This window comes from Grampus griseus (genome assembly GCF_964374135.1).
Source record: "Grampus griseus genome assembly, chromosome: 6".
NCBI classification, from domain to species: Eukaryota; Metazoa; Chordata; class Mammalia; order Artiodactyla; family Delphinidae; genus Grampus; species Grampus griseus.
Window position 1 is genome coordinate 105,373,472 of NC_139000.1, and position 26,701 is coordinate 105,400,172.

At 39.2% G+C, this 26,701-nt stretch overlaps 1 protein-coding gene across 1 annotated transcript in view; it reads right to left on the bottom strand.

The window, feature by feature from the left end:
• KIF13B (kinesin family member 13B) overlaps positions 1-26,701 on the bottom strand; it is a 187,740-nt gene that overhangs the window by 111,062 nt on the left and 49,977 nt on the right. The window contains exons 3-7 of the mRNA XM_082657347.1: positions 14,749-14,761; positions 10,017-10,077; positions 7,846-7,938; positions 6,856-7,036; positions 2,566-2,653 (exon numbers count right to left, since the gene is read on the bottom strand). Coding sequence (XP_082513473.1) covers positions 2,566-2,653; positions 6,856-7,036; positions 7,846-7,938; positions 10,017-10,077; positions 14,749-14,761 — 436 coding nt within the window. The remainder of the gene's footprint in view (positions 1-2,565; positions 2,654-6,855; positions 7,037-7,845; positions 7,939-10,016; positions 10,078-14,748; positions 14,762-26,701) is intronic.

Here is a 26,701-nt window from a genome sequence, read left to right on the forward strand (position 1 = left end):
AGCTATGACATCATCTACCTTACAAGGATTTTAATGAGGAACAAGAAACATACTGTACTTGTGAGAGAGTGTACTAGTTGCCTTCCTTTATCCAGCCTCCTCTTGTTTCCAGTAAAGGAACCCCATCTTTAGCTGAGCACACTGCAGCGGAACTAAGAGACTGCACTTCCCAGATGCCCTTGCAACTCAGCCTGGTGATATGACTAACTTTTAGCGGATGAGACAAAAAGTCACCTGGGAATTCACCTTAAAGGGAATAGGCACACTATCACATGCTGGTTCTGAGCCATCCTCAACTATGAGAACAAGGGCATTACTAAAGACCTGGCTCTATGTGGAAAGCTGGAAGGAATCTAGATCCTAACAGCAGCTTTGGAGTCGCCATACCAGCCCTCTCACCATTCATTCATTTGTTCACTGTAATAAATACACAAAGCACCTACTACAAGCCAGGTACATTTTAAGATACTGAGGATACATAGGGACAAAACAGATAATAATTCATATTCCAAAGCACTTAAGTCCTGTTATATTATTTTCAGTTATATGCAGCCAAACATAATCCTAACTGACACATATATATGAAAAACTTTGAAAATAATAAGATTCTATTTTCCTATATAAATGAAAAAGAATAACATTTAAGGACAAATTCAACATGATACATAACAAGCCTCAAAGTAAAAATACTGCAAAAAGAGGTAGAAGTTGGCACCAGAATGGAAAAACAACAAAATGTAAAATTTACAATTTTCTAGATGTTCCAAATCCATTTTAGATCCATTAAATCTTACAATCCTGACACTTAATGAAAAAGCTTTATTCTATTTAGCCTACATTTTTTAAAACTAAATGTTTCTGGTTTTTTGTTTGTTCTTTTAATTAATTTATTTATTTATTTATGGCTGCATTGAGTCTTCATTGCTGTGTGCGGGCTTTCTCTAGTTGCGGTGAGCGGGGGCTACTCTTCGTTGAGGTGCACGGGTTTCTCACTGGGGTGTCTTCTCTTGTTGCGGAGCTTGGGCTCTAGTAGTTGTGGCGTGCGGGCTCAGTAGTTGCGGCATGCCGGCTCAGTAGTTGCGGCATGCAGGCTCAGTAGTTGTGGCTCGCCGGCTCTAGAGCGCGGGCTCAGTAGTTGTGGTGTACGGGCTTAGTTGCTCTGCGGCATGTGGGATCCTCCCAGATCAGGGCTTGAACCCGTGTCCCCTGCATTGGCAGGCAGATTCTTAACCACTGAGCCACCATGGAAGTCCCTAGCCTACATTTATTCATTGGTCTCTAATCATCTAGACATTCATTGATTTTTAATCTGTTGTCTCCTACATAAAGCTCTTTATTGAATCTTTTAATTTTTTGAATAAAATGTCTTTTTATACTTTCCAATCTCTCTGAGCTCTCAAAAAAATCTTGATCTCTCTTCACTGTTGCAGAAATAAGCTCTCAAATATCATTATTAAAACAACAATACCTAACATTTATATGATACTGTAGAGTTTTCTAAGACTTTTCACATGCACTATCTCATTTGATCTCCTCCAGGAAGCTTTCCTGGATACCGCCCTCCCTGGACACCTACATATCCACTGAAGGCAGGTATTCCTCCTCCAAACTACCATGAACCCTGAACAATGCATCTCTCACTGCACTTAAAATCATGTTGTTTTATAATACCTTTATAACATCTGCAAGCATCTTGAGGGAATGGACCACCTCATTCATTTTTTTTTATTTCTTCAGCACTTAGCACAATGCCTGGCATATAACAGGTATTCAATAAATGTTTACTAAATGAAGTAAATAGTGTTTACTAAATGAAGTATCATTGACCAAATGATAGAATGTGATTGATGAACAAAGGAACTAATGAATCTACCTCAAAAGATAGTCAAGACAATAAAACTAATTTCCATTCTAAAAATTAGGACAAAGAGGCTTGGTGAGATAGAGGAAACAATCCAGAGTCATATAGGAGTCATATGAGAAGACTGTCACCATCAACAGTCTCTGACTCTTAATTCAATGGATATTACATCACAGCTCACCCTACCCCCATTTTCCCAACGAGGAAAGCCTAACGGATTCACACAAAGCATAACTGTGAAGTTTGAAAATGAAGAGAACTAGTAACTAAAGGTAAAAGAGTGATTCTCTCAAATTAGAAACAGGCTTTGAATTCCAACTACTCAACTCATATTTTATTTCATTAAATCAACAAAATCATAAGCAACATCATTATTTTATGTACTACTACAGAAGAAAAAATACTGCCATTTATCATTTTAAGATACAATCGTAAGGAATATCACAATTTTAGAGCTCATAAAAATGGAAAAAATGTGTCTCACAATAGATGAATAGGAATGCCTTGCAAATATGTATACCTTCTCTCAAAATTAAACTGACCCAAAGCTTTTTAATAAAGGTTTTTGTAACTTTTTTACAAACTTTTTTGTGACTTATTAAGTGATGCTACCATAATTTTTTTTTCAGCAAAAGATCACAAATTCAACAACAAAAAAATTTGCTACAGTGAATTTTAGTAGTTCACATAAAGGATGTTGTTACCTTGTAGCCTGTGACAGCCAGTTTAGAAAGTCCATCGACATAGGGTCCCAACACACTGTGCTCTCTGACTTTTAACGTTTGACGGCTTCTGTTCAGTAAAAACAAAAGAATCAATTTTTAAACAATTAACCTGTTTAAAAGGACTCGGCCATGAGCAATAAAAATACATACTGAATTCAACAAAGATCCCACAAACAGACTTGATCCCAGAAGAATTTAAACCAAAACTTAAGATCTTGACTAGTAAGAAAAACTTTGTAATGTGGTAAAATCTCACATCACTCAAAAGGGTACACTGTGGGATGTCTACTACCACAAAGAATGCAGAGTCAAATAAATACAAACAATCTACTTGTCAGATCACAGAATGTGGCACAAAGAGCAGAAACTCAATAAATGTTAACTGTGCAAAAGAAAGAAAACTACAGACAAAACTCAGTCATGAATAAAGACAAACAAATATAAACGGACAAAAATAAAGACAACAGGCTGAATCTAACAGTGATTTAAAAACATAAAGTTGGACTGTCCCAGGGCTGCTAGGTTGTTTTAACACTGAACAAAGATTCATGCTCTTTACCACAATGATAGACTAAAGAGGAAAAAAATATACACGATCATTTCAATAAATGATTTCAATAAACTGAAAAATGATTCAATAAAATTAAATACTCATTCATGGTTAAAAAAATAAACCTCTTACAAACAAGGAACTAATAAAACCAGTAGAGGGCACCTGTCAGAAACCTAGAGCATACAGCATACTTAATGATATCAACCAAAAAATATAAAGAATATTTGATGACTGATTCTATGTCAAAAAAGCTCTTCAAAAAATCTAAACATTACAATTCTTTTTTTTGGTTGCACCGTGCAGCTTACAGGATCTTAGTTCCCTGCCCAGGGATTGAACCCGGACCACAGCAGTGAAAGTGCCATGTCCTAACCACTGGACCACCAGGGAATTCCCTAAACATTACAATTTTTAAAAAGAATATTTATTGATGGTAAGATTACAAGTGATTCTTGTTTTATGTAACTTATTATTTTCTAATGATTTGGAATCTTACAGTACCCTAGGATCAACCACCAAAACTTTACTTACTACTATAAAACTGTATATAAAATACATATAGAGGGCTTCCCTGGTGGTGCAGTGGTTGAGAATCTGCCTGCTAATGCAGGGGACATGGGTTCGAGCCCTGGTCTGGGAAGATCCCACATGCCGCGGAGCAACTAGGCCCGTGAGCCACAACTACTGAGCCTGTGCGTCTGGAGCCTGTGCTCCGCGACAAGAGAGGCCATGATAGTGAGAGGCCCACGCACCGCGATGAAGAGTGGCCCCCGCTTGCCACAACTAGAGAAAGCCCTCACACAGAAACGAAGACCCAACACAGCAAAAATAAATAAATTAATAAACTCCTACCCCCAACCTCTAAAAATAATAATAATAATACATATAGAATATCTGACTTAGAATATATCCAAAGATCAGAACTATTACAACTTTTTTCCTTTCATATTTCTCTTTTTGTTAAAGATAGTGTATACTGCATTATCTCTTGAGTAAAACAATTCTATTACTACACAAAGTAGGCAGTGAATTAATAAAATCAGTACTTGAATAAAATAACTAGGTTCTCTCAAATAATCTTTCACTGAAAAGGAATCACCTTCAGAGTTTTTAATCCATTCACTTTGGCTCTTCAGAAACACTACAAAAATCCTCGAGAAACTTTCATGGAGACAACAACAGCTAACACTTATTGAGCACTTATATGTGCCAGTAAATGTTCTAAGACCTCAGGTCTATCAACCCAGTCTATCTTCACAGCAGCCCTCTGAGATATTATGTAACGTTATAATCCCTTCTGTACAAATGAGGCCTAGAAAGCATAAGGAACTTGCCTTGCCCAATAGGTAACAAGTAGAGGACCTAGATCCAGAGCCAGGTGATTCCAAAGCCCATGCTGTCAATTACTAAACTGTACACAAGACAAACATATAAGATATTACTAAAGACTATTAGCAAATCGTAGATAGTAAAGTTCAAGCTATTCACATAAGCACTGTGGAATATAAAACATGAAAATGAAGTCAGCTAAGAATTTCTGGAAAGAGTAGGAATTTCTGGGATCTCAAAGAAAGTGACGCTTTTCACAGAAATGAAGGTGCAAGAAAAAGGATTCAAGGCAGAGCCAGAAAAAGTAGAGGGGCACAATTTTTAGCAAGATGTGGCTACCTAGGCCACAACCTTCCTCCCTCTGGACTTCCTTTGGTTCCCTGTTTCAACATCTGTGCATACTGCCCTTTAGCCCCATTGGACAGCTGAGTCACTTTCCAAACCTCTGATTTCTCCACACCTCCATGCTCTGGCACAGGCTGTCCCCATGCCTGAATCGTTCCCACCCTGCTTCTCAGTGGACGAACTCCTACTCAGTACAAATTTATCAAGCACTCTCTGTAGAATCTTCCCTTCTCCTCCGGGCAAAGGCAGTCACTCCCTCTTTGCTCTCACCTATTTTGTGCGAGCCTCCTTCACAATTTAAAAGCATTATTGCATTGATTCATAACTATTTGTTTCCAAAACTCCCATTCTGTCCACACTGAGCTCTTCATCTATGACTGCAAAGTGCCTGGCATACAGTGATCACTCGATAAATGTTAAGTAAAGTTCTGTATAAAAACACTAAGTGCCGGGGGCTTCCCCAGTGGTGCAGTGGTTAAGAATCCGCCTGCCAATGCAGGGGATGTGGGTTCGATCCCTGGTCCGGGAAGATCCCACATGCCGCGGAGCAACTAAGCCTGTGTGCCACAACTACTGAGCCTGTGCTCTAGAGCCCATGAGCCACAACTACTGAACCCATGCACCTAGAACCCGCGCTCCCCAACAGGAGAAGCCACCATAATGAGAGGCCCGCACGCTGCAATGAAGAGTAGCCCCCGCTCGCCACAACTAGAGAAAGCCTGCACACAGAAACAAAGACCCAACACAGCCAAAAACAAAACAAACAAACAAACAAACACTAAGTGCCGGGAATTCCCTGGCAGTCCAGGGGCCCGGGTTAGATCCCCGGTCAGGGAACTAAGACCCCACAAGCTGCGCGGCACAGCCAAAAAAAAAGGGAAGAAATACTAAGCGTCAATTCAGCCTCATATGAAAGGCCTGCAGATCATTATCTTTGCTAAAGAAAACAGATGCCAGTGAGGAGCTGACAGGTTTAGTTTTCTCTTGATTGAGGGCCACTGTGACCCACTGCTTCTGAGACCAGCTTTCCTTGATCGTCCTCTTCATCCCAAAATAACTAGACGCGCCCTCGCCGTCCTCCGCGCTTTCTATAAGCTTCAGCTCACGTGGCTCTTTGACCTTCCAAATACTGCTCTTACCAGCAATAAGCCACAGGCTGTGGTTTTTATGTTTTTCTCTCCATTGTTGCAGTTCCTTAAAATCTGAACTCAGAGAACCCTGTGCAATGCACAAATTTCCTCAGATACCCCTTATCTTCCTCATTAGCCTCAGTTATGACTGCAGACTGAGGCAGCATTCTTGAAGGCTTTCTAATACTTTTAAGCCACTTCTCTTTCAAAGCCTACGCCATAAAATTGGACACTTTTTCCCCTTGAGAATCATGAAAATGAACTATCTTGAAGTCCAGGTTTCACTATTTCTGATTATGTCACAGCCTGCAAACAGATGAATTCCATTAGAAATTTCTTGGTTTAAAACAAACAAAAAACACTCTACTTGATTAAGGATACCAGTTATACTGATATCAGTAACTTAACTATCAATACGTATTTCTTGTTTGTGCTTTTGGATATATCTGAGAGAGACGGTATAACCCAAATACATGCTGCTCAACCATGCTTCCCTGCCCCATCTCAGCCCTAGTTCAAAAGCCCAGAACTGGCTACAGGAAACCTCTTAATATAACTAAAAACTAGAAAAATAACTCTTTACTCAAGTTCAGTATAAAACGTGTCACTTGGGGCTTCCCTGGTGGTGCAGTGGTTGGGAGTCCGCCTGCCGATGCAGGGAACACGGGTTCGTGCCCCGGTCTGGGAAGATCCCACATGCCACGGAGCAGCTGGGCCTGTGAGCCATGGCTGCTGAGCCTGCGCGTCCGGAACCTGTGCTCCGCAATGGGAGAGGCCACAACAGTGAGAGGTCCGCGTACCGCAAAAAAAAAAAAAAAAAAAAAAAAAAAAAAAAAAAATTTCACTTAAGCCAATTTATTAAGTCTGTTTTAGTCCATGATACCACAACATTAAAGTCTCAAAGTCATTTACCCTTTGGGATCAAGAAGGTCTCTAACTTTTTCATTGTAAATTTCCATATAGGACACTTCTACTTTAAAACTCTGCTCTTCGTTTTCCTCTTTCTGGGTTCGTTCAAAGAGTCCACTGCAAAGTCTTGGGATTAATCCAGGTTGGTCAGCTGTGCCCATCATGGTGTAAGATTTTCCAGATCCTAAAAAATGGAAATCATAGTTATTACTGTCTCCTTGAGAAGTTTAAATACACAGCCCTCTTTCCATTGCTCATAATAAAATCCTAGCACTTAGCAAAATGCCCCAAATAAGGAATACACCCAAATATAATGATGACACTAGTAAGTAGAGAAGCTTTCCAATTATACATGTAGAAGTACACATCCTTTAGGAAGAAAATAAAAACCTTCTTTAACTATCATCATACGTAAAAAACAGAAAAAAAAGACCTAAAATGACTGAAAAATTGTGAGGTAGGAATAGTTTCCTAAAATTGAACTGGAAAGATCCATATGATGAATACTACGTGCCTGCTTCCAACCACTAATCATAGCATAAAAAATGTACGTTATCCCTACAGGCCCCAGAGCAAATTAACTTACTACCACTACCCTTTGGCAACAGTGTAGAAATCAGAGTCATCTTATTTTTCTACTACAAAATTATTTTCTATGTACCAAAAACACATATTCATTAAAGAAAATTTAGAAAGCATAGGAAAATAGAGGAAAAAATTAAATCACTCATAGTCCTAACAAGTCTTGAAAATATCATAACCATTTTTCCATGAAGAATAGTTTTCAATTGGACAAGTTATACGATATACCCTTGTAAAAGTGACTCCTTCACTTTAAATAGATTTCTTTCCTGTTGACCACAGAGGTATAGAAGTCAAAACACTCCTTTATCAATCACAACTGATAAGATGCTAGCAATATGTATTCTTTTTGGTGTTTTTTTTGTTAGGATCTTTAAAGTTTAAAAATAAAACAGATTATTTAACAATTACCAGTCTGTCCATAGGCAAAGATACATGCATTGTAGCCATCAAAAGCATTCTGAAGGATATTCTCCCCAAGGCACTTGAAAACATCATCTTGACCTGAAAGAATGACAGAGAAAAAGGTAGGACGTTTTAAGCCAAAACTACATATGAACAATTAAAAAAACGAAAAACAAACATAACTCTCAAAAATGCACTTTTTTCTCAGCTTGTTTATCTACCAAACAAGATTTTTAAACTTGATGAGTGCTTCCAAAGGCTTATGTCTTTCAGAAATATCTAGTTATTAGCACATAACAGAAAATGAGTGAAAAGTTCCTGATAATATGAACTTGAATCAACACCGGCCAAAAAAAACCAATGAACTGCTAATTTTATAAACAATGATTATAAATATCTGAAATGTATACTTGGGACCTAGGTGGATCTGAATTTAACTATGTACCACTCAGCCAATGCTTTATTCAGTGTGTACTAAAGTTCAAAATAATCATATATATCAATTCCCTCTCCTTTTCCTCAACGATAATGTTTAATTACAGGGTCTACAATACATACCAGCTGGGAGAGGGAGGAAGGTCTGGGACATTTCTTCTAGCTTTCAACCATGGACATAAATAGTAGGGTCCAATTCCCCTCCACAGGCTAAATTAAATATGTCAATAACTAAACGTGGCCTTGACAAGTTATTCAACCTCTTTGGGCCCTGAATATAATATGAAAGAACTGGATGCTGTTATGCTTGTTACATTTTGAACGCTATAAACAGCATTCCATTAGGCCTCACTTTCTAGCTCATTTACAAGATCCATTCATCCTCATCACACTTGTGATTCTGAAGCAATCCTCAGAGTCATCACTGGGCCAGCCAGCCCAAATTAACCTTAACTTTTGGAAACAGCTGTAGTACTACTGTTTTTCATGATAAAGGTCAATACAATATTTAAAAAATTGCTTAGAAATGGGTGTCATAAGCAGTTAGGAATAAAGGAAATATATGGTTATCATTGTAGTCTTTTTTTTTTAGATTTTTTTTTTTTAATTTGGCTGTCACTGTAGTCTTTTTTTTTTTTTTTTTTTGCGGTACGCTGGCCTCTCACCGCTGTGGCCTCTCCCGTTGCGGAGCACAGGCTCTGGATGCGCAGGCTCAGCGGCCATGGCTCACGAGCCCAGCCGCTCTGCGGCATGTGGGATCTTCCCAGACCAGGGCACGAACCCGTGTCCCCTGCATCGGCAGGTGGATTCTCAACCACTGTGCCACCAGGGAAGCCCCTGTCGCTGTAGTCTTAAACTTGTAGTGAAAAGGGGCTTGAGACAGTCATCATTGAGGAGAATAAAAGAATAGACTCCCAGAGCAAATTTAGAGAGGATATGGCATATTCCTCTCCATTAAAGAGGGAAAAGGGGGACTTCCCTGGTGATCCAGTGGTTAAGAATCCACCTTCCAATGCAAGGGATGCAAGTTCGATCCCTGGTCGGGGAACTAAGATCCCACGTGCCGCGGAGCAACTGAGGCCTAATGCCTCAACTACTGAGCCCGTGTGCCTCACTTAGAGAGAAGCCCACGTGCCACAACAAAGAGCCTGCTTGCTCTGGAGCCGAGCACCACAACTAGAGAGAAGCCCACGCACCACAAGGAAGAGCCTGCGTGCCGCAATGAAAGATCCCACATGCCACAACAAAGATCCTGCAACTAAGACCCACCTCAGCCAAAAATAAAATTTAAAAAAAAAAAAGAGTGAAAAGGGACACTGAAAGCCTAAGTGATTTACTGAAAGTCAGAGACAGGAGTGGAGCTTGGATTAAGCTCAAGGTTTCCTTTCCTCCTTGGCTAGAGTTCTTTCATTACGCCAAGCTGCCTCTCTAGACCATATTACAAACATCTAAGGGAATCTACGTAGCTACTGCATGCCATGGTCGTGTGTAAGGCCCAGGGATGCGTGTAAGACAACCTCAACTGTGTACGCTGTTAATCTAACTTTATCATCTTATACCGACAACAGTATACCATGAATCTCCCATTTCCCAATCAATGTTAAAACTCTAATAGCAAAGACCAGAGGAAGTTCTCTATGTAGTTTCTAAAATTACACAAAATACTACTATGATAGTTTATAGGAAAAATACTAAAACATCTTTCTATATTATCAGTAGTTAATAGGATGCTGGACTCTTACCTGCATACTTTTCTCTGACAGATTCATCCATAGACCAGAAACAATGATCATATGCAAATACCTGTTGAAAAACAAAAATAATAAAGTTTGCATTAAGAACAAAACTGTAACATACTTATAATGTTATAACAATGTCATGACACTGATAACATTGTTCATAACACTGAAATAAAAACAACTTCCCGTCTTACAATGGAGGTTAGTTATTTATGGTACAGTCTTACAATAGGCAAGTAAGCACCCTATAGATGATATAGATCTTTATTTCACATGGAAAACTTTTCACAATGTTAAGTGAAAAGGGAGGAGGTTACAAAGCAATATGTATAATATGATGGCTATTAGACACACACACAGTTACATATATAAAAGCTTATTACTGCACGATAAGATTAGTGATATCTTTGTTTTCTTCTTTATGCTTTTATGTATTCTCTACATTCTCTTCTCATCAGAGAAAACAAAGATTTTTTTTTAAACAAAATGTAAAGATGATTACTACAGCATGTTGAGAACGCATATTCTTTAAATAAACTATAACATGCCCATGGTCGATGCTGTGTAGCTTCAAGAGCATAGAAGACTAAGATTCATATATTAATGTAAAAGCTATGAAAGTCTGGACCATGATCTCATATCTGTACAAAAATCGACATACATAAAAAGTAGGAAGAATATACATTGGAAATACTAGTAATACATATTGCTACTTCGTGGGATATCACAAACGATTTGTTTCGATCTTTTATTTTACTACTTTCTAAAATACGTTTTTTTTTTTTTTACTTTCAAAAGTCTTTTTCACCGATTATATTTTTAATTTTTTGGATTTCACGTTTTACAATTTAGTCTTTTTAAGGATTTTAAGTGTTTTTAAATTCATTTCAGTTTGCATTTCAAACTCCCACTTTTGGATTTTGTTGCCTCACTTCCTGATGACAGGTTTCCTCTTGTGCTTTATATGTTAGTTTGCAAGTACATCTGAATTGGGAGTTTGCATTTTATGGTTTACATGATTGCCTGTTTTTTTCCTCCCCCTTTGGCCCCCCTTTACATGAATAGTTACACTGCCACTCCCAGCTACTGAAGCCCAGATTTGGGTCCTTCCAAAGCCCAATGTCTCTACTCCCTCCTACTTAACACAGAAATTGGCTCAATGTTGGTGGCCAGAAATCCTTTTTTCTTTTAATATATATAATTTTTTTTCCTAAATTTATTTATTTATTTATTTTTGGCTGCATTGGGTCTTCGTTGCTGTGCACGGGCTTTCTCTAGTTGCGGCAAGTGGGGGCTACTCTTCGTTGTGGTGCATGGGCTTCTCACTGTCACGGCTTCTCTTGTTACGGAGCACAGGCTCTAGGCGCGTGGGCTTCAGTAGTTGTGGCACTTGGGCTCAGTAGTTGTGACTCGCGGGCTCTAGAGCACAGGCTCAGTAGTTGTGGCGCATGGGCTTAGCTGCTCCACGGCATGTGGGATCTTTCCGGACCAGGGCTCAAACCCATGTCCTCTGCATTGGCAGGCGGGTTCTTAACCACTGCCCCACCAGGGAAGCCCCAAAAATCTTTTTTTAAGCCTTCTTTCCTGATGGAGCCTCACCCAAATCAGTTTTCTCATGGTGAGCTTCTCTGGTCCTCAACCTATACATAGGATCCTCTCTAGTCTGCAAGGGTTGAACCTCCAATCCTCCGAAAACCTGTGTCTGATCTCAAGGCCCAGTAAATACGCTACTTCAGCCCCAGCCTGCTGCTGGTCCCTGCAGTGACATATGTTGTTTTTGAATATAATGACATGATTTTAATATTTTAAAATGTCTTATCTGTCCCTGCTATGAGTTTGGAGTTGGCAGAAGAATGTTTCTGTGTGAACTCACAAGGCTATCATGTGGACCAGAGGTCTAAGAGTTACATTTTTTTAAAGAGGAAATTAGATTAGGATGGTAAATTAAGTATGCATGCCTATATCCACCTCTACTTGAAATTAACACAAAATGATGGAGAGAGGGAGGGAAAGAGCCTAAAAGGGAAAGAAGCAGGGAAAGGAGAGCAAGTTTTTGAAATCAAGATTGCTCGCTTATACCTGGACCAGAAACTGAGAAGCCCTGAAAAACAGCTGCAATGAGACTGGTGCAGTGTGAGATGGGGACCACAGGGAGAGCACAGGCCAAATCACGGCAGGAGGAGATGGCTGCAAAGCTAAGAGCAATTCCAGGAGTACAGCAGGAAAACAGCTCAGTGAGTGGCTAGGGGCCCTGGGGGCAACCGAAAGGGCAACTGGCTAGAAACACCTTTAGAGCAAGGAAGGATCAGAACACCCACATCTTTGTGCAAAACAGTGGCACGAGGCATTTGTTCCCTGGGGTGGGGCAGTGATGGGGAAGCAAGGCCAAAAAGGTAGGCAGAAGCCCAATGACGGACAACACCCCGGAGGAGGTGGGAACCCTGGAGCCCAGAAGCCATCCACCCAGCCTCAGCACTATGTGGTACATTACTAATCCTCAACATTTTTCCAGAGCTAAACATGTGTCTGTCAACAGTGGTGGCTCCCTATGTTAGCAATTCTTCAACAGAAAGGGGAGGAAAAGAAGAAGGAAGATAGAAGGTGGTCCCAAAGGACTGTGGACCAAAACCTCCAATGGGGGCAGCTTTTCCAGCTACACTAGTCAGCAGGGAGAGATTAAATAAGATGTGAAGCTCAAATTAAGTTTCTTCTGTTCTAACGTTCAGCTCTCATCTCTCAGCACTTTATTTGATTCTGCTCTTACCAAGCTTAAGTGGACACCATCCTGATTCTTTGCTTGTATGCTTAGCTCACACTTGAACAGTCCATCTGTGTGAACATCTTAGAGATCAGGCTCTAAATGGCACTCCTCTCCCTACGACTGTGGGTTTTTCCTTTCTTTTCTTTCTTTTTTAAATTCAGGGAGTTGGGCTTCCCTGGTGGCGCACTGGTTGAGAATCTGCCTGCTAATGCAGGGGACACGGGTTCGAGACCTGGTCTGGGAAGATCCCACATGCCGCGGAGCAACTAGGCCCGTGAGCCACAACTACTGAGCCTGCGCGTCTGGAGCCTGTGTTCTGCAACAAGAGAGGCCACGATAGTGAGAGGCCCGCGTACCGCGATGAAGAGTGGCCCCCGCTCGCCGCAACTAGGGAAAGCCCTCGCACAGAAACGAAGACCCAACACAGCCAAAATAAATTAATTAATTAATAAACTTCTACCCCCAACATCTTCTTAAATTCAGGGAGTTCTTTCACAATTCTTGTTCTCAATTCCAGTAGAGAAGCTACCATTAAAGTAACCGCAACAACAGCTGATACTACACGGGAGGCCCTGGGGTACAAGGAAGTCAAGAAGCTGGTGACCTGCAGGTGGGGAGCTGGGAGCTGAACCCAGCCTTTGAGCACTCTGTCTGCTCCCCACCAGGCCCTTCACCACAGGCTGGATTCGCTCTCTTCCCCAGTTACAGGAAGATGCCACAGCCTGGTACAAAGTTGGGAACTAGGAATGCTTAGTTCTTGTTTACTAACAACACTGAACGGTCCTCTTTAAGTTTCAGGAAGTTTGTAAATTATTACAGGTATCTTCCAGCCACAGATTTCCTAAAGCAGACAAGCCCTTTTCTTTCTAAATAAACATTTTTCCTTTAAAATTTAAAAAAAAAACTTTTTCTAAGTAACAGAGAAGAAACACACATTCATTATAACAAGTCAAATAACACCAAAACATAAGGAATAAAGGTCTCCCATTCACCGAGCATTTTCTCCTTAGAGGGAACCACCATGTTAATAGTGTGGTGTTGGCCCTTCCATATTTTTTACGTCAACACATTTTCTCTAAACGTTAAGATACAGTTGAATTAAATAAAACATGAATAGTTTTTAAATAGTCATGTAATGTTTCCTCACATTTTTACTGCAATCTCCAGCCTCTGTTCCATCAAAAATTAAGAAAACAAAAATAATCTGGCATCTTTTCACAGAAAAGATAAAACTAATGAAATTAGTTCTACATATATAAAGAAGTCAGTGCCATATTAAACTTCTTTTTTTTAATCATTCAGAGTCCCAAGTGACAAGTCTATACATACTTTAGCAACAATAACAGAAAATGGAATTACAGTTCAACCACGGACTCTTAAACCAAACTCCAAGAATGTAGATAAAAATCTAAATTTCCTGGAAAATTCCAGAGAATGATCAATTCAATAATACAGTCCTTGTGCCTACTTCGGCACAACTACATTTCCTAAGAGATGCAGGAACTGACCCACCCCACCGAAGTTTCTTTAGAATCTGGGCTCAAATCTCAGATGAAAGCATATTCCCTTGAGGAAGCTGTGGGCCAGGGCAGGTTTCTGTTGGCCTGAGAATGTGTCCCCAGCTGTCCCAGGAGCAACATGGATGAGTCTGCCTGCTATGGTTCTGACCACAGTATGGGACGAGCAGTTTCGAGCCAATCCACGGCGAACAGCAGGGCACAAAAGGAATCTGTGTTGTAGTTGCCAGGAGACTGGACAGAATTGGTCAAAGTACAAATACAGCTTTTCTATAAACCTCTTACACCAATAAATGGCTTTGGATTTATGAACAGGCTGACAGCTTGCATTACTTCTTTTTTTTTTTTTATAAAAATGCCAGAGAAAATTTTTATTTTTGAGAAGAAAATTACCAGTACTTCAAAAATATGCCCATAAGACCTTTACAAGCATCGCATAATAAACCAAATCGCTTACCTTTGGCTGGCTTCTGAGTTCCCAAAAGAGATGTCATCAATGACATGAAAGAAAAGAGAAAGGGTTTAAAATTTTTTTTTTTAGTTAGAAGATGCTTTTTGAAGGGTAAAACAATAAACATCATGTAAATCTTTATTAAGAATATAAAATATTAACTTTGAAATCATACAGCAATTTGAAATAAAGGATAAATTAATATCTATTAGCTAGTAGGATAGAATATTAATTATAGAAAACTAATGTATCTCTCAGGTAGAAGAAAGATTATCTGAGCACCGGATAATTTATGAAGTCCTAATATTTCTGCTTTCTACCGTTTACTTATCCTTGTATACAACTTGTAAATATTTTTTAAAAATTCTTTACTTTTTAGCATCTGATTTTACTTCCAAGCAGTCTCCTCTGCCTTGATAAAGCAGCAGCTCACTCTCTATCTATATAGGACCTTCTGCCAAAAACTTCTGTTCTAAGAAAAAAAGGTTAAAGGAACAATTAATTTTTTTTAATTTTTATTTATTTATTTTGGCTGTGCTGGGTCTTCATTTCTGTGCCAGGGCTTTCTCTAGTTGCGTCAAGCGGGGGCCACTCTTCATCGCGGTGCGCGGGCCTCTCACTATTGGGGTCTCCCTTGTTGCGGAGCACAAGCTCCAGACGCGCACGCTCAGTAGCTGTGGCTCACGGGCCTAGTTGCTCCACGGCATGTGGGATCTTCCCAGGCCAGGGCTCGAACCCGTGTCCCCTGCATTGGCAGGCAGATTCTCAACCACTGCACCACCAGGGAAGCCCAGGAACAATTAATGTTTTGCCAGTGAGTGACCAGTTACTCACTTACTACTTATTCCTCTATGCTAACCCAGGTGCCTCCAACCTCCCTCCCTCTGAAAATGCCACTGGCTTACATCTCCTCAGGGTACAGGAATATAACTCAATCCAGTATAATTTTAAGATAGTTTTAAATTTAGAAGCTGTAAGAGAAGCACACAGAGCTCCCTTTACGCAAACTCACCAATTGTTAATATTGCCACGGCTGCTATGTCATTCTTCCCCCCTCCCTCTCTCCCCTCTTCTACACACACACACACACACACACACACACACACATTATTTTCTCTTGATCATCTGAAGGTAAGTTACAGACATGCGCCTTCAGCCCTAAACACTTCCGTGTATAACTCATAAAAACAATGATGTTCACTCACACAACCATGGGAATAACTGGCCCTTCTCAGAGGATCCAAATGCCAAGTGAAACCTGAAACTTGAAAGGAAACTGTACATGGAAATACTTCAAATGTCTGGACATCTTGTGCCTTTGTCTCATAAAATTTTCTTCTAAATTTAATATTTATTTGTATCAAATGATTTCAGATAAGACGACTAAATTACCAAGGAAAGTAGCAAATGAGTGACACTTGTCTAACAGATTTTGGAGTAACAGCCAATGTGACTAACACATAAAATAAAATAATTTCTCTGGGATAGGAGATATGGGGAAACTTCCAAACAAAAAAGACCTGGGAAATACCAGTAGAGATGACTAACATACGCTATCATCGTTCTGTAGGTATTTATAAGCAAAGAAGAATCTCATCAGTTTCAGAAGGCACAGTTATAAGCCCAGCTGGAGGAAAGAACAGAGCCAGCATATATGAAATGCCCACATTAGGCCAGGTACATTGTATGCTACTTCATTTAACTTTCACAATAACTTTGAAAGGTGCTATTATCATTCCAGTTTTACAGATGAAAAAGTTAAGGCTCAACAGTTAAATGAGCTGTCCAAGACACAATAATAATCAGTGATGAATCTGGGATGCAAAAGTAGGTCTTCCGAATCCCAAGTCCATGTTTTCTTCCTCTCCCACACTGGTCAAAACAGTCTCGTCAAGTTTCTCCTAGACTTAAGAATCTTATGAGTCATACATTAACAACTGTGCTCCTGGTAACAGAAACATTTCCCAATGTATTAATTTTCTCCATTCTAATTATTACCCAATAAAAGGTCACCACTTGGTGCTTATGCCAGTGTAAGTTTACTTATTCATTATATTTATAAAAACTCCAGACTCTCTTTTCTGAGAGGAAAAATAAGATGTTTAGCATGATATTTTAAGTAAAACATTTTTATACAAAAATCAGCTCTTCCTAAAAGACAACCAACAAATATGAAATTCAACAATATATGATACACAGCAGAAGAATCCATGGGACTAACCTGAATGTAGAACATGATAATAAAAACAGAAACAAACCAGTAAATTAATTACAGAGCTAAGTTTCCAGCTAGGGATTCTGGTGGCTCTAACAGTAATGCTCAAATAACCTACAGAGCCATTGGAAACCCAAAGATGTAATTACAGCTCTGTACAAAAATAAATAAGTAAATTAATTAATTAAACAAAACCTTTCAACTTGTAGCTGCAATCCAATACGGCAATGCCTCACTATTCCAAAATCCCTTATTTAGAAACCTCAGCTATCCAGATCACAGTGGAGATTTAAGAAGCAGAGAAAACCAGCCCCTTGACCAATCAAAAGAGATGTCATAAAGTAGAAGCATGAGAGTCTGAATTTCTGAGTTTCTGTTGTTGTTGTTACTTAAGTTCATTTTGAATTTCCACACTTACAAAAAGTTCCAAAAACAGTACAAAGAACTCCCGTGTACCCTTCACCCAGCCTCTCAAAATGATAACATCTTATTAAAACCACAGTTACAATTATCAAAACCAGGAAATTAACCATCAACACAAGATTTATGAAATAATCTAGAGCCAACCTTACACAAATTTCTTCCCAACTGCCCCCTTGATGTCCTTTTTCAGGTCCAGGATCACACACTGCAGTTGTCACGCCTCCTCCAACTGGGGACGGTTTGTCTCTCATGACCCTGACACTTGGAGAGTCCTGGGCAGTTATTCTGTAAAATGTCCCTCAATCTGGGTTTGTCTAATGCTTCCCCATGACTAAATTCACGTTATGCATTTCGACAGGCACCAAAGAAGCAATGTTGTGCCCTTCTAAGTACATCAATACCAGAAGGCACATCACTATGGAGAACAGTATGGAGGTTCCTTAAAAAACTAAAAATAGGATTGCCATATGATCCAGCAATCCCACTCCTGGGCATATATCCAGAAAAGTCTAAAACTCTAATTTGAAAGATACACGCACACCAATGTTCACAGCAGCACTATTTAAATGGCCAAGACATGGAAGCAACCTAAATGTCCATCGACAGATGAATGGATAAAGAAGACGTGGTACATATATACAATAGAATATTACTCAGCCATAAAAAAGAATGAAATAATGCCATTTGCAGCAACATGGATGGACCGAGAGATTATCATACTAAGTGAACTCAGAAAGAGAAAGACAAATATCATATATCACTTACATGTGGAATCTTAAAGAATGACACTAATGAATGTATTTACAAAATAGACTCACAGACACAGAAAACAAACTATGGTTACCAAAAGGGAAGGGAGGGGAGGGATAAATGGGAATTTGGGATTAACGGATATACACTACTATGTACAAAAATAGATAAACAACAAGGTCCTACTGTATAGCACACAGAACTATACTCAATATCTTGTAACAGCCTATAATGGAAAAGAATCACTTTGCTGTACACCTAAAATACTGTAAATCAACTATACTTCAATAAAAAAAAAATACCAGAAGGTACATGATGTTGTCCAAATCTCACTGCTGATGATGGTAACTCTGGTCACTGGTTACAGTTGTATATACCAGGTCTCTCCACTGTAACATTACTAGTTTTCCCTCTGTACCCTTCTTGGGGCGGGGGCGGTGATATTTTAAGACCACGTAAGCACCCTTTCTCATCATACTTTCACCCATGAATTTTAGCATCCACTGATGAGTCTTGCCCACAACAATTACTGTTCCCCAAATTGTGATTGTCTAGTTACTGAGATGTTAACAGCCCAGGTGGATCAAGATGGGTAGATGTGCTTTTTAGGAAGATGATGTTTCAGAAGACAACAAATGATTTGATTACATATTTTGTAGTTTTATTTTATTTTATTTTAGGCCGTGCCATGCGGCTTGCAGAATCTTAGTTCCCTGACCAGGGATCGAAACCGGGCCCCCTGCGGTGGAAGTGTGGAGTCCCTAACCACTGGACCACCAGGTAATTCCCTGATTACATATTTTGGATAGAACTGTTTCTGTGAATAAGCTAGTCACCTCCTCCTTTTTACTCACCTGGTTTAGGAGCTTGTGCTCACTTCTCTTTGCAATAATAAATTACACTATAAAATTAAGTCAAATTAAAGTCCTAATCTTTAGAATGCCACAATATGAAGCAGAAATTTAGTAATTATTTTATATAAGTTAATGATCTTTGGGAATTTTTATCAATACTTCTGACCATGACAAAAATAAAATTGATATTGAGTCCAAAAATAAACCACAAAGTACTGTATATGTGTAAAACAAAACTATATCAGAACTATGAGTTATAAATCAATTACTGCTGTCAACTACCAAAATCAAACGTTATATCCAAATATCATCACCTCTTTTAACCTTAAAGATTTAAGTTTCTGAAACGTTCACAATTAGAAATATCTGGAATCTCTGTTTTAACAAGATCCCACTCCAACCCGTTCTATAACAGATGTGTTAACATCACAAAGAGTTTATTCTAATACAGCCATACTATATAAAGATATTGTTTCCTTTTCGGACTTAAGCTGGCAGTACCAGCAACCAAACAATCTGCGTGATGATCGTTTTTTTTTCTTTGTCACCCCTCCCCCGATGTGCTTTTCCATATAAGGAATAAAGCTGACCTGAGTAAAAATTTAGACACTGACTAGACTCACAGAGGAGATTCATCAATCTTTGCTGATCTAGATAACTTGAAGAAGTACAAATATCACTAAAAGCCCTGGTCACTGTCTCCCCAACATTTAGAATACTACATTCAATTTTGAAGAATAAATTTTAAAAGCATCACTGATAAAGCAGACTATCTTGGAGAATAGCATTCCAGATGTAGAGGGGTTTTAAAATGATACATGTAGCCTGGACCAGGGAAGACTAAAACAAGACATGATGCCATCTTTGGTAGGATCTACTAAAGAAAGTTAAAAGAAAAGGGATAGCTCTTTAATATAAGAATAGTTAGCACTGTGTTAAAGAGCCAGCTCACCATTAGTGGAATTATCTGAAGAGAGAACAGGAAAGCATTTGATGAGGATGTTGTAGAAGGAATGAGAAGTTACACTGGATTACTTGTATAGCTCTTTATTTACAATGAGAAAGCAAACAGTAAGCATTCAACAAGTTAGATTCAATATTTCTATCAGGGACACGTGCAGACCACTGGAACATCAGAGGTAACCCAAGCTACAGTTCGAGCATTACCTCCCACATCACACCCCTAGAAGAGTCCTCCTCTCCAGTGAGCTACTGTCCTTCCTGCATTCCACATGCCGACACTCAGATGATGCCATCCCTCTAACAACTCTGTTTGTTCAAGCCCTACTCATGTGGGGAAGAGCTCGGATCAAATTCTATCTCCCTCAAGAAGCCTTCCATAAGAACCCCACCCAAAAGTGAGTTCTCCTTCCCCCATTCCCCCTCTAAGTCAGAACTCTCTACTGCTCATGCATTACCCATCATTCTCACATTATATAAACTTTTTAATATAAATGGGTCATCTCCTCAACTAGACTACAAGCTTCTGAAGGACAGAGTGTGTCTTCTGGCATTTATCAGTGTCCAACACAAGGCTTTCTGATTCAGCTAATGCTGTTTAAGCTCTCTAGGTGACCGGGCCCCTCCCTCCATCTCAACCACATCTTGGACCATCTTCCTTTCACTCACTGGCCTTTTCTAATTGGCCCAGTGTACACAGTTTTCTAGTCTCGGGGCTCTCATTCATGATTTTCTTTCTGCCTTGAAATCTTGAGGCTAACTCCTACTCATTTGTCATTTCTCAGCTTAGGTATTATTTCTCTACATGTATCTTTCTTAAACATCCAATCTAAATTAAGTCATTTATGTTATTCTCAATCACAGTATTCCTGATAGAATAAAAACATTTCTACCACCATCTCTGCTCTCTAAAATCATCTCCAAAACAATAAAGCAAACAAGAAACAAATACAAATTGAATCTTCAATGAAACAAGGAGATAGCTATAAATGAAATATATGAAGACAGAAAATGCATCCACAGAATGCCAGAAAGGGTCAGAAATGAGTGGTGCTGAGTATCCCAGAAGATGCGGAGGAAGGGGGCCTAAAAAACAGTAAGAACATTCAGGTCACTACCTCTGATATATATCCTTGGAGAAACGTCTTTAAATCAAGACAAAAGACAATTCTCTCCAATTAAAATCTTCCACCCACACAAACTACAATTGGTTGAGAACAGAGGGACATCCGAAGAATACAGCCACTGAACCGCAACTGGCATATTTCACAATCAGAAAACGTTAGAAAGATGTTTAATAAATTCCATAATTTCAAGTTACCATATACTGAGAGAGCATCATTCAAAGAATACACTATTAACTCAATCAATCATTTGCGAATCATCTGTCAAACACACAAGCAGAGTAAGTTTTAATTCACTGTCCACTTTCACTACAAGGAAGTTTAAATCTGACCAAAGAATTAAATCAATATTGATTCATTTGTGTGGTTTTTTTTAATAAAATATATTTCACATGATAGGTTAACAGAGTAATACACATTCATTTTAAAAATTACATGTTAAAATAACTTCAAGGCATGCACAGAGATTAGGATAGATTATTGAAATACTCAGATTTGGACTATTCTAACTTGGAATACTGGAGATACAAGCTTAGCATAGAGTTATTTTCATGGAATAATAACTGAGCACCAAGCACTACATTAAGTACTTTATATTCATCATAGTAATAACCCTATGAGATATCCTCATTTTACACCTGAGTCACTTAGCATTCTGAAATTAACACAGCTAGTGGAGGTGGAATTAAGATTCAAACTGGTGTGTGCCTGATCCAAAGCCTACATTCAAGCTGCTGGGGCCAAACACAAGGCACCCAGACAATCACTTCCCCATTTCAAGCTATGGCGAACATCACTAATGAATCACAACACTCCTGCTCTTCATTAAAAGAAACTTTATAATCTACGGCACCCTTGGAGGGAAGTGCTAAAAAGATCATTAAATATTAAAATAATGCTGGGACTTCCTTGGTGGTCCAGTGGGTAAGACTCCATGCTCCCAATGCAGGGGGCCTGGGTTCGATCACTGGTTGGGGAACTAGATCCCGCATGCATGCCACAACTAAGAAGTCCACATGCCCCAACTAAGAGTCCACATGCCGCAACTAAGAGTCCACATGCCGCAACTGAGACCCAGTGCAACATACATACATACTTACATAAATAAATAAATATTTTAAAAAATAAAAAATAGGGCTTCCCCAGTGGTGCAGTGGTTAAGAATCCGCCTGCCAATGCAGGGGACACCGGTTTGATGCCTGGTCTGGGAAGATCCCACATGCCACGGAGCAACTAAGCCCGTGTGCCACAACTACTGAGCCTGTGCTCTAGAGCCCGTGAGCCACAACTACTGATACCGTGAACCACAACTACTGAAGCCCATATGCCTAGAGCCTGTGCTCCGCAACAAGAGAAGCCACCGCAATGAAGAGCCCATGCACCGCAATGAAGAGTAGCCCCCGCTCACTGCAACTAGAGAAAGCCCATGCGCAGCAACAAAGACCCAAACGCAGCCATAAATAAATAAATAAATTTTTTTAAAGAAGAAATATAAAATAATGCTAAATATGTCAGAGAATAAAGCAATTAGAAATAAGATATTTGGAGATTACTTAGAAAATTTACAAAAATAAGTGTCACAAGATGAACAGAATATTTTCACTGTAAGCTTCCAAATCAAATTTGAAATTGTATTTTTAATCAATTTTAATTACACTATTAATATTAATCTCTTCTCCCAAAAACTAACTTGGATTTAACTGCTACATGTCACAGACCCAAATATTCTACCATTTTCTACTAAAAGTAAAACCTGAAATCTGAAAGGAAAAAAGACACCTATTCTTCACCATACATTATGGCAGCCTTTTTCTTCTTCTTCTTTTTTTTTTTTTGGTAAGCAGGGATTGTGTTTTACCTCATAACATTTCCCAAAAGAAAGGCGTTATGTCACCCAAAATAAACCATGCTTCCATCATTTCCATGTTTGTAAATGTTTACTTCAATAGGCAAAGGAATAACAGAGAAAGTAAAATAAACAAAAGCCTTGGTCATTTGTGGAATGAAGAAAAGAGTGAAGACATGGAAAGAGGAAAAGGATTAAGTTGAGGCCACTAGCAGGAAGTGGTAACATTTTACAGCCTAAGAAAAAAGCAGTAGAAATAGATATTTTGAGGAACCAAATATGCCTGCAACAGCAAAACCAGAAATCCCGGTATTAGAAAGGATTCCTTAAACTACAAGCATCTGCACAGTCACCCCGGTTTCTTTATACTTTGTGTGAACTGACTAGCCAATTGGTTAACTGAAGGTAAAATTGACCACCAATTGGCTGCTGAAGGAAGACTGGAAGAGGAGTTGAGTACTAAATAAGCCACAGAGGACTGAGAGTTCAGTTAGACCTTGGCATTTTCTTAAAAGTTACCAATTCTGATGTCTTTAAAAAATCAATAGTTTTAAAGATATAAATAATCTAATACAGTCTAAATATCTGTTTATGTAGTTTTAACAATTTTATTGACATATAATTTATATACCATAAAATCATCCATTTTAAGTGAACAATTCAATGACTTTTAGGAAATGTATAGAATTGTGCACCCCCCGTCCCCCATGCAATCTAGTTTGAGAACATTTCCGTCACTCCAAAAAGTTCCCTCAAGCCTGACTGCACTCAATCCCAGGTCCTTCCCCCAGCCCCAAACAACCAGTGATCTGCTTTCTGTCCATCTTCTTTTGTGGACATTTCCTATAAATGGAATCATACAATATGTGGTCTTTTGCATCTGGTGTCTTTCACTGAGGCATGTTTTGAGGTTCATCCGTGCTGTAGCATGTTATCAGTTCTCTGTTCCTCTGTTCCTGTTCCGGGTGAATAGTACTTTGTTTATCCACTCAGTAGCTGATAGGCATTTAGACTGTTTCCAGTTTGGGGCTATTATGAATAGTGCTGCTATGAACATTCAAGAACAAGCCTTTATGTAGACACTTATTTTTATTTCTATATATCTATGCAAGTATAGATACCTAAGAGAAGAACTGTTGGGTCATAGGGTTAGTGTATATCTACCTTTATGGGAAACAATCAAACTGTTTTCCTAAATGTGTGTACCGGGTTACATGTCCACCATCAACATGTGAGAGTCACAGGTGCTCTGTACCTTCACCATCACTTAGCACTGTCTGCCTTACATATATATATAGCCATTCAAGTGGACGTAAAGGTGGCATCTCGCTGAGATTTTAACTTGCATCTCCATAATGACCAATGAGGTTTGAGAGCCTTTTAAGATGTGCTTACATTTCATTTTAAAGAACAGAAAAATTCTCACAATCTAGTTTCTATCCCTATTTTTAAAGTATTATAAGGACTGACAAACTCCTGATCAAATCCACGCTTTTTCCTTATTTTCATTCATATTTATTTCTCTGTATCATTTCTAACTATTACTTCATTCATTGCTTTTACCTCTTTAACCCCTTCTGAATTTCTTCATGTTTTTTTGTGTAGACATTCATTTTTATCTCCGTTGGACACCTAAGAGTAAAACTTTGGGGTCTTACGGTCAGCATAAATTTAACTTCACATTTACTACTTGTTTTATTATCTGGATGTGCAAAACTACCCATTTGAAATTCAGGTCAATCTTTTTAGGACCAAGCTCAGTATGTTAGATTTTATTTTAGTAAATTTTATTTAATTACCAATGCCCACACTGGATGATTCAACACATACACTTGAGTCATTATGCCAAAGTCATTCTTATTGCTTTACGTCTTGAGTTTCTAACTATTCCAGGCCTATAATCAGATGGCACCATGAACTTAACAGTTGAAATCCCCAAGAAGCTTGCAATATAGTTGATAAGATAACAAATCATTAGATATTGAAGACGTCTTCATGGCACGATGCTGTAAGGAAAACTAGTCTACACTAGCAGTTAGAAACCCTTCACTCAGTTTCCCTTCTGCCTTGCTTTAGCTTTGTGATCCCAGGGGTCACTTAACCTCATCAAACCTCTCTGCTACTTCAGGAACCAGGCTACCACCTACATAATCTACTTCACACCACACAATATCCTATGTGGTAGGGAAAGAACGTGGCTTGGGAACTAGGCAGATGTGGGTTCAAATCTAGACTCGATACAGTTTGTGCTCTTACCAGGTCCACACTATGCATTCCATGTATTACTGTCTTGAATCCTCAAAACAACACTAAAGGATAGATCCTGTTATCATCCTCATTTTACAAGTGAGGAAACTGAGGCTCAGAAGATTAAGCAACTTGCTCAAGTCGATGATTAAATATTGGATTGAGGATTCAAACCAAGGCAGAAGCAATACTCTGCTGAAGGGACACCATCAAAAACACGTAGGTCAGGGGCTTCCCTGGTGGCGCAGTGGTTGAGAGTCCGCCTGCCAATGCAGGGGACATGGGTTCGTGCCCCGGTCCGGGAAGATCCCACATGCCGCGGAGCGGCTGGGCCCGTGAGCCATGGCCGCTGAGCCTGAGCGTCCGGAGCCTGTGCTCCGCAACGGGAGAGGCCACGGCAGTGAGAGGCCCACGTACCGAAAAACAAACAAACAAACATGTAGGTCTTGTGAGATCATCAATACTGAGTTTTCTTTCCAGGAGCAAGCTGCTAAAGTAAATTCTGTGTAGTGGCTCACCTTTCTCTGTATTAGTTTTTCGTGCTTCTGTTTCTGTCTTTCTCTCTTTCATAAAGTCTTGTTTCCTGAATAGGCAAACAAACCTCAAGGAAATATGCTCTAATCCCCAAGTAGACCAAGTGGTACATGGGGAAGGGGGACGCAGGTAGAAAAGACTTGTCGAGCCTACCTAACAAACAAGCAAAATACATCAAGTTTTGTGCAACATGGAGTGGGGGAGGGGATGACACTTGACCTGGGAAATGGCTTAGAGCAGAACAAAAAAGGCACCTACATCCTTTGGTTATTTCATATCCCAAGATACAACCAACTAACCCTTAAGAAGCAGTATGGCTTCAGAACTTAGGGCATTCTTCAACTAAACTAAAACGTTGTGAAGAAAGCAGCAGCAATCTTTTAAGGCATTAATTTGAAGGACAAAGAAAAAAGCACTGGAAGCTTTTGAATGCAAATTTAGACTCTTGGAAATATAAAAGTAAATGAAGATATGAACTCTTAAATTTAAAAAACAATCTGCATACAACATACAGGTAACAAATACTGCGTACAGGAGGTATACTTGCAAATTAGTTTTGCACACTCACCTTCGTACATGAGTGTGCCTGCAATAACCAAACAGTATACCCAAATATTAACCAGTATTACCATTTCCCAGTAGTGTAAAAGAGACTTGCCTAAGAAACTTGCTTGTATAAAACTGCTGAAATTATTTTTAAAGCATTCCACAAGTCTAAGTCTGTATTTTTTCATATCTTTATTACAAGAGAAGCTATCTTTTGTTACTGTGTGTCAATTACCTAGTACACTTTAGTTCTAAGCTTCACAACAAGCCCTACTGGTAGGTCCTACACTCTCTATTTTACAGAGTAATAGGGAAAGAATAGCACAGAGAAGTTAATTAATTTGGTCAGTGGCAAAGCTGGGATTCAAACCTAAGTTTCTCATTCTAAAACTATGCTCTTTCTACTGTGCCATTCTGCCTCCCTCTCTCCATGGCAAGCGATGTGGAAGAACAAATTCAA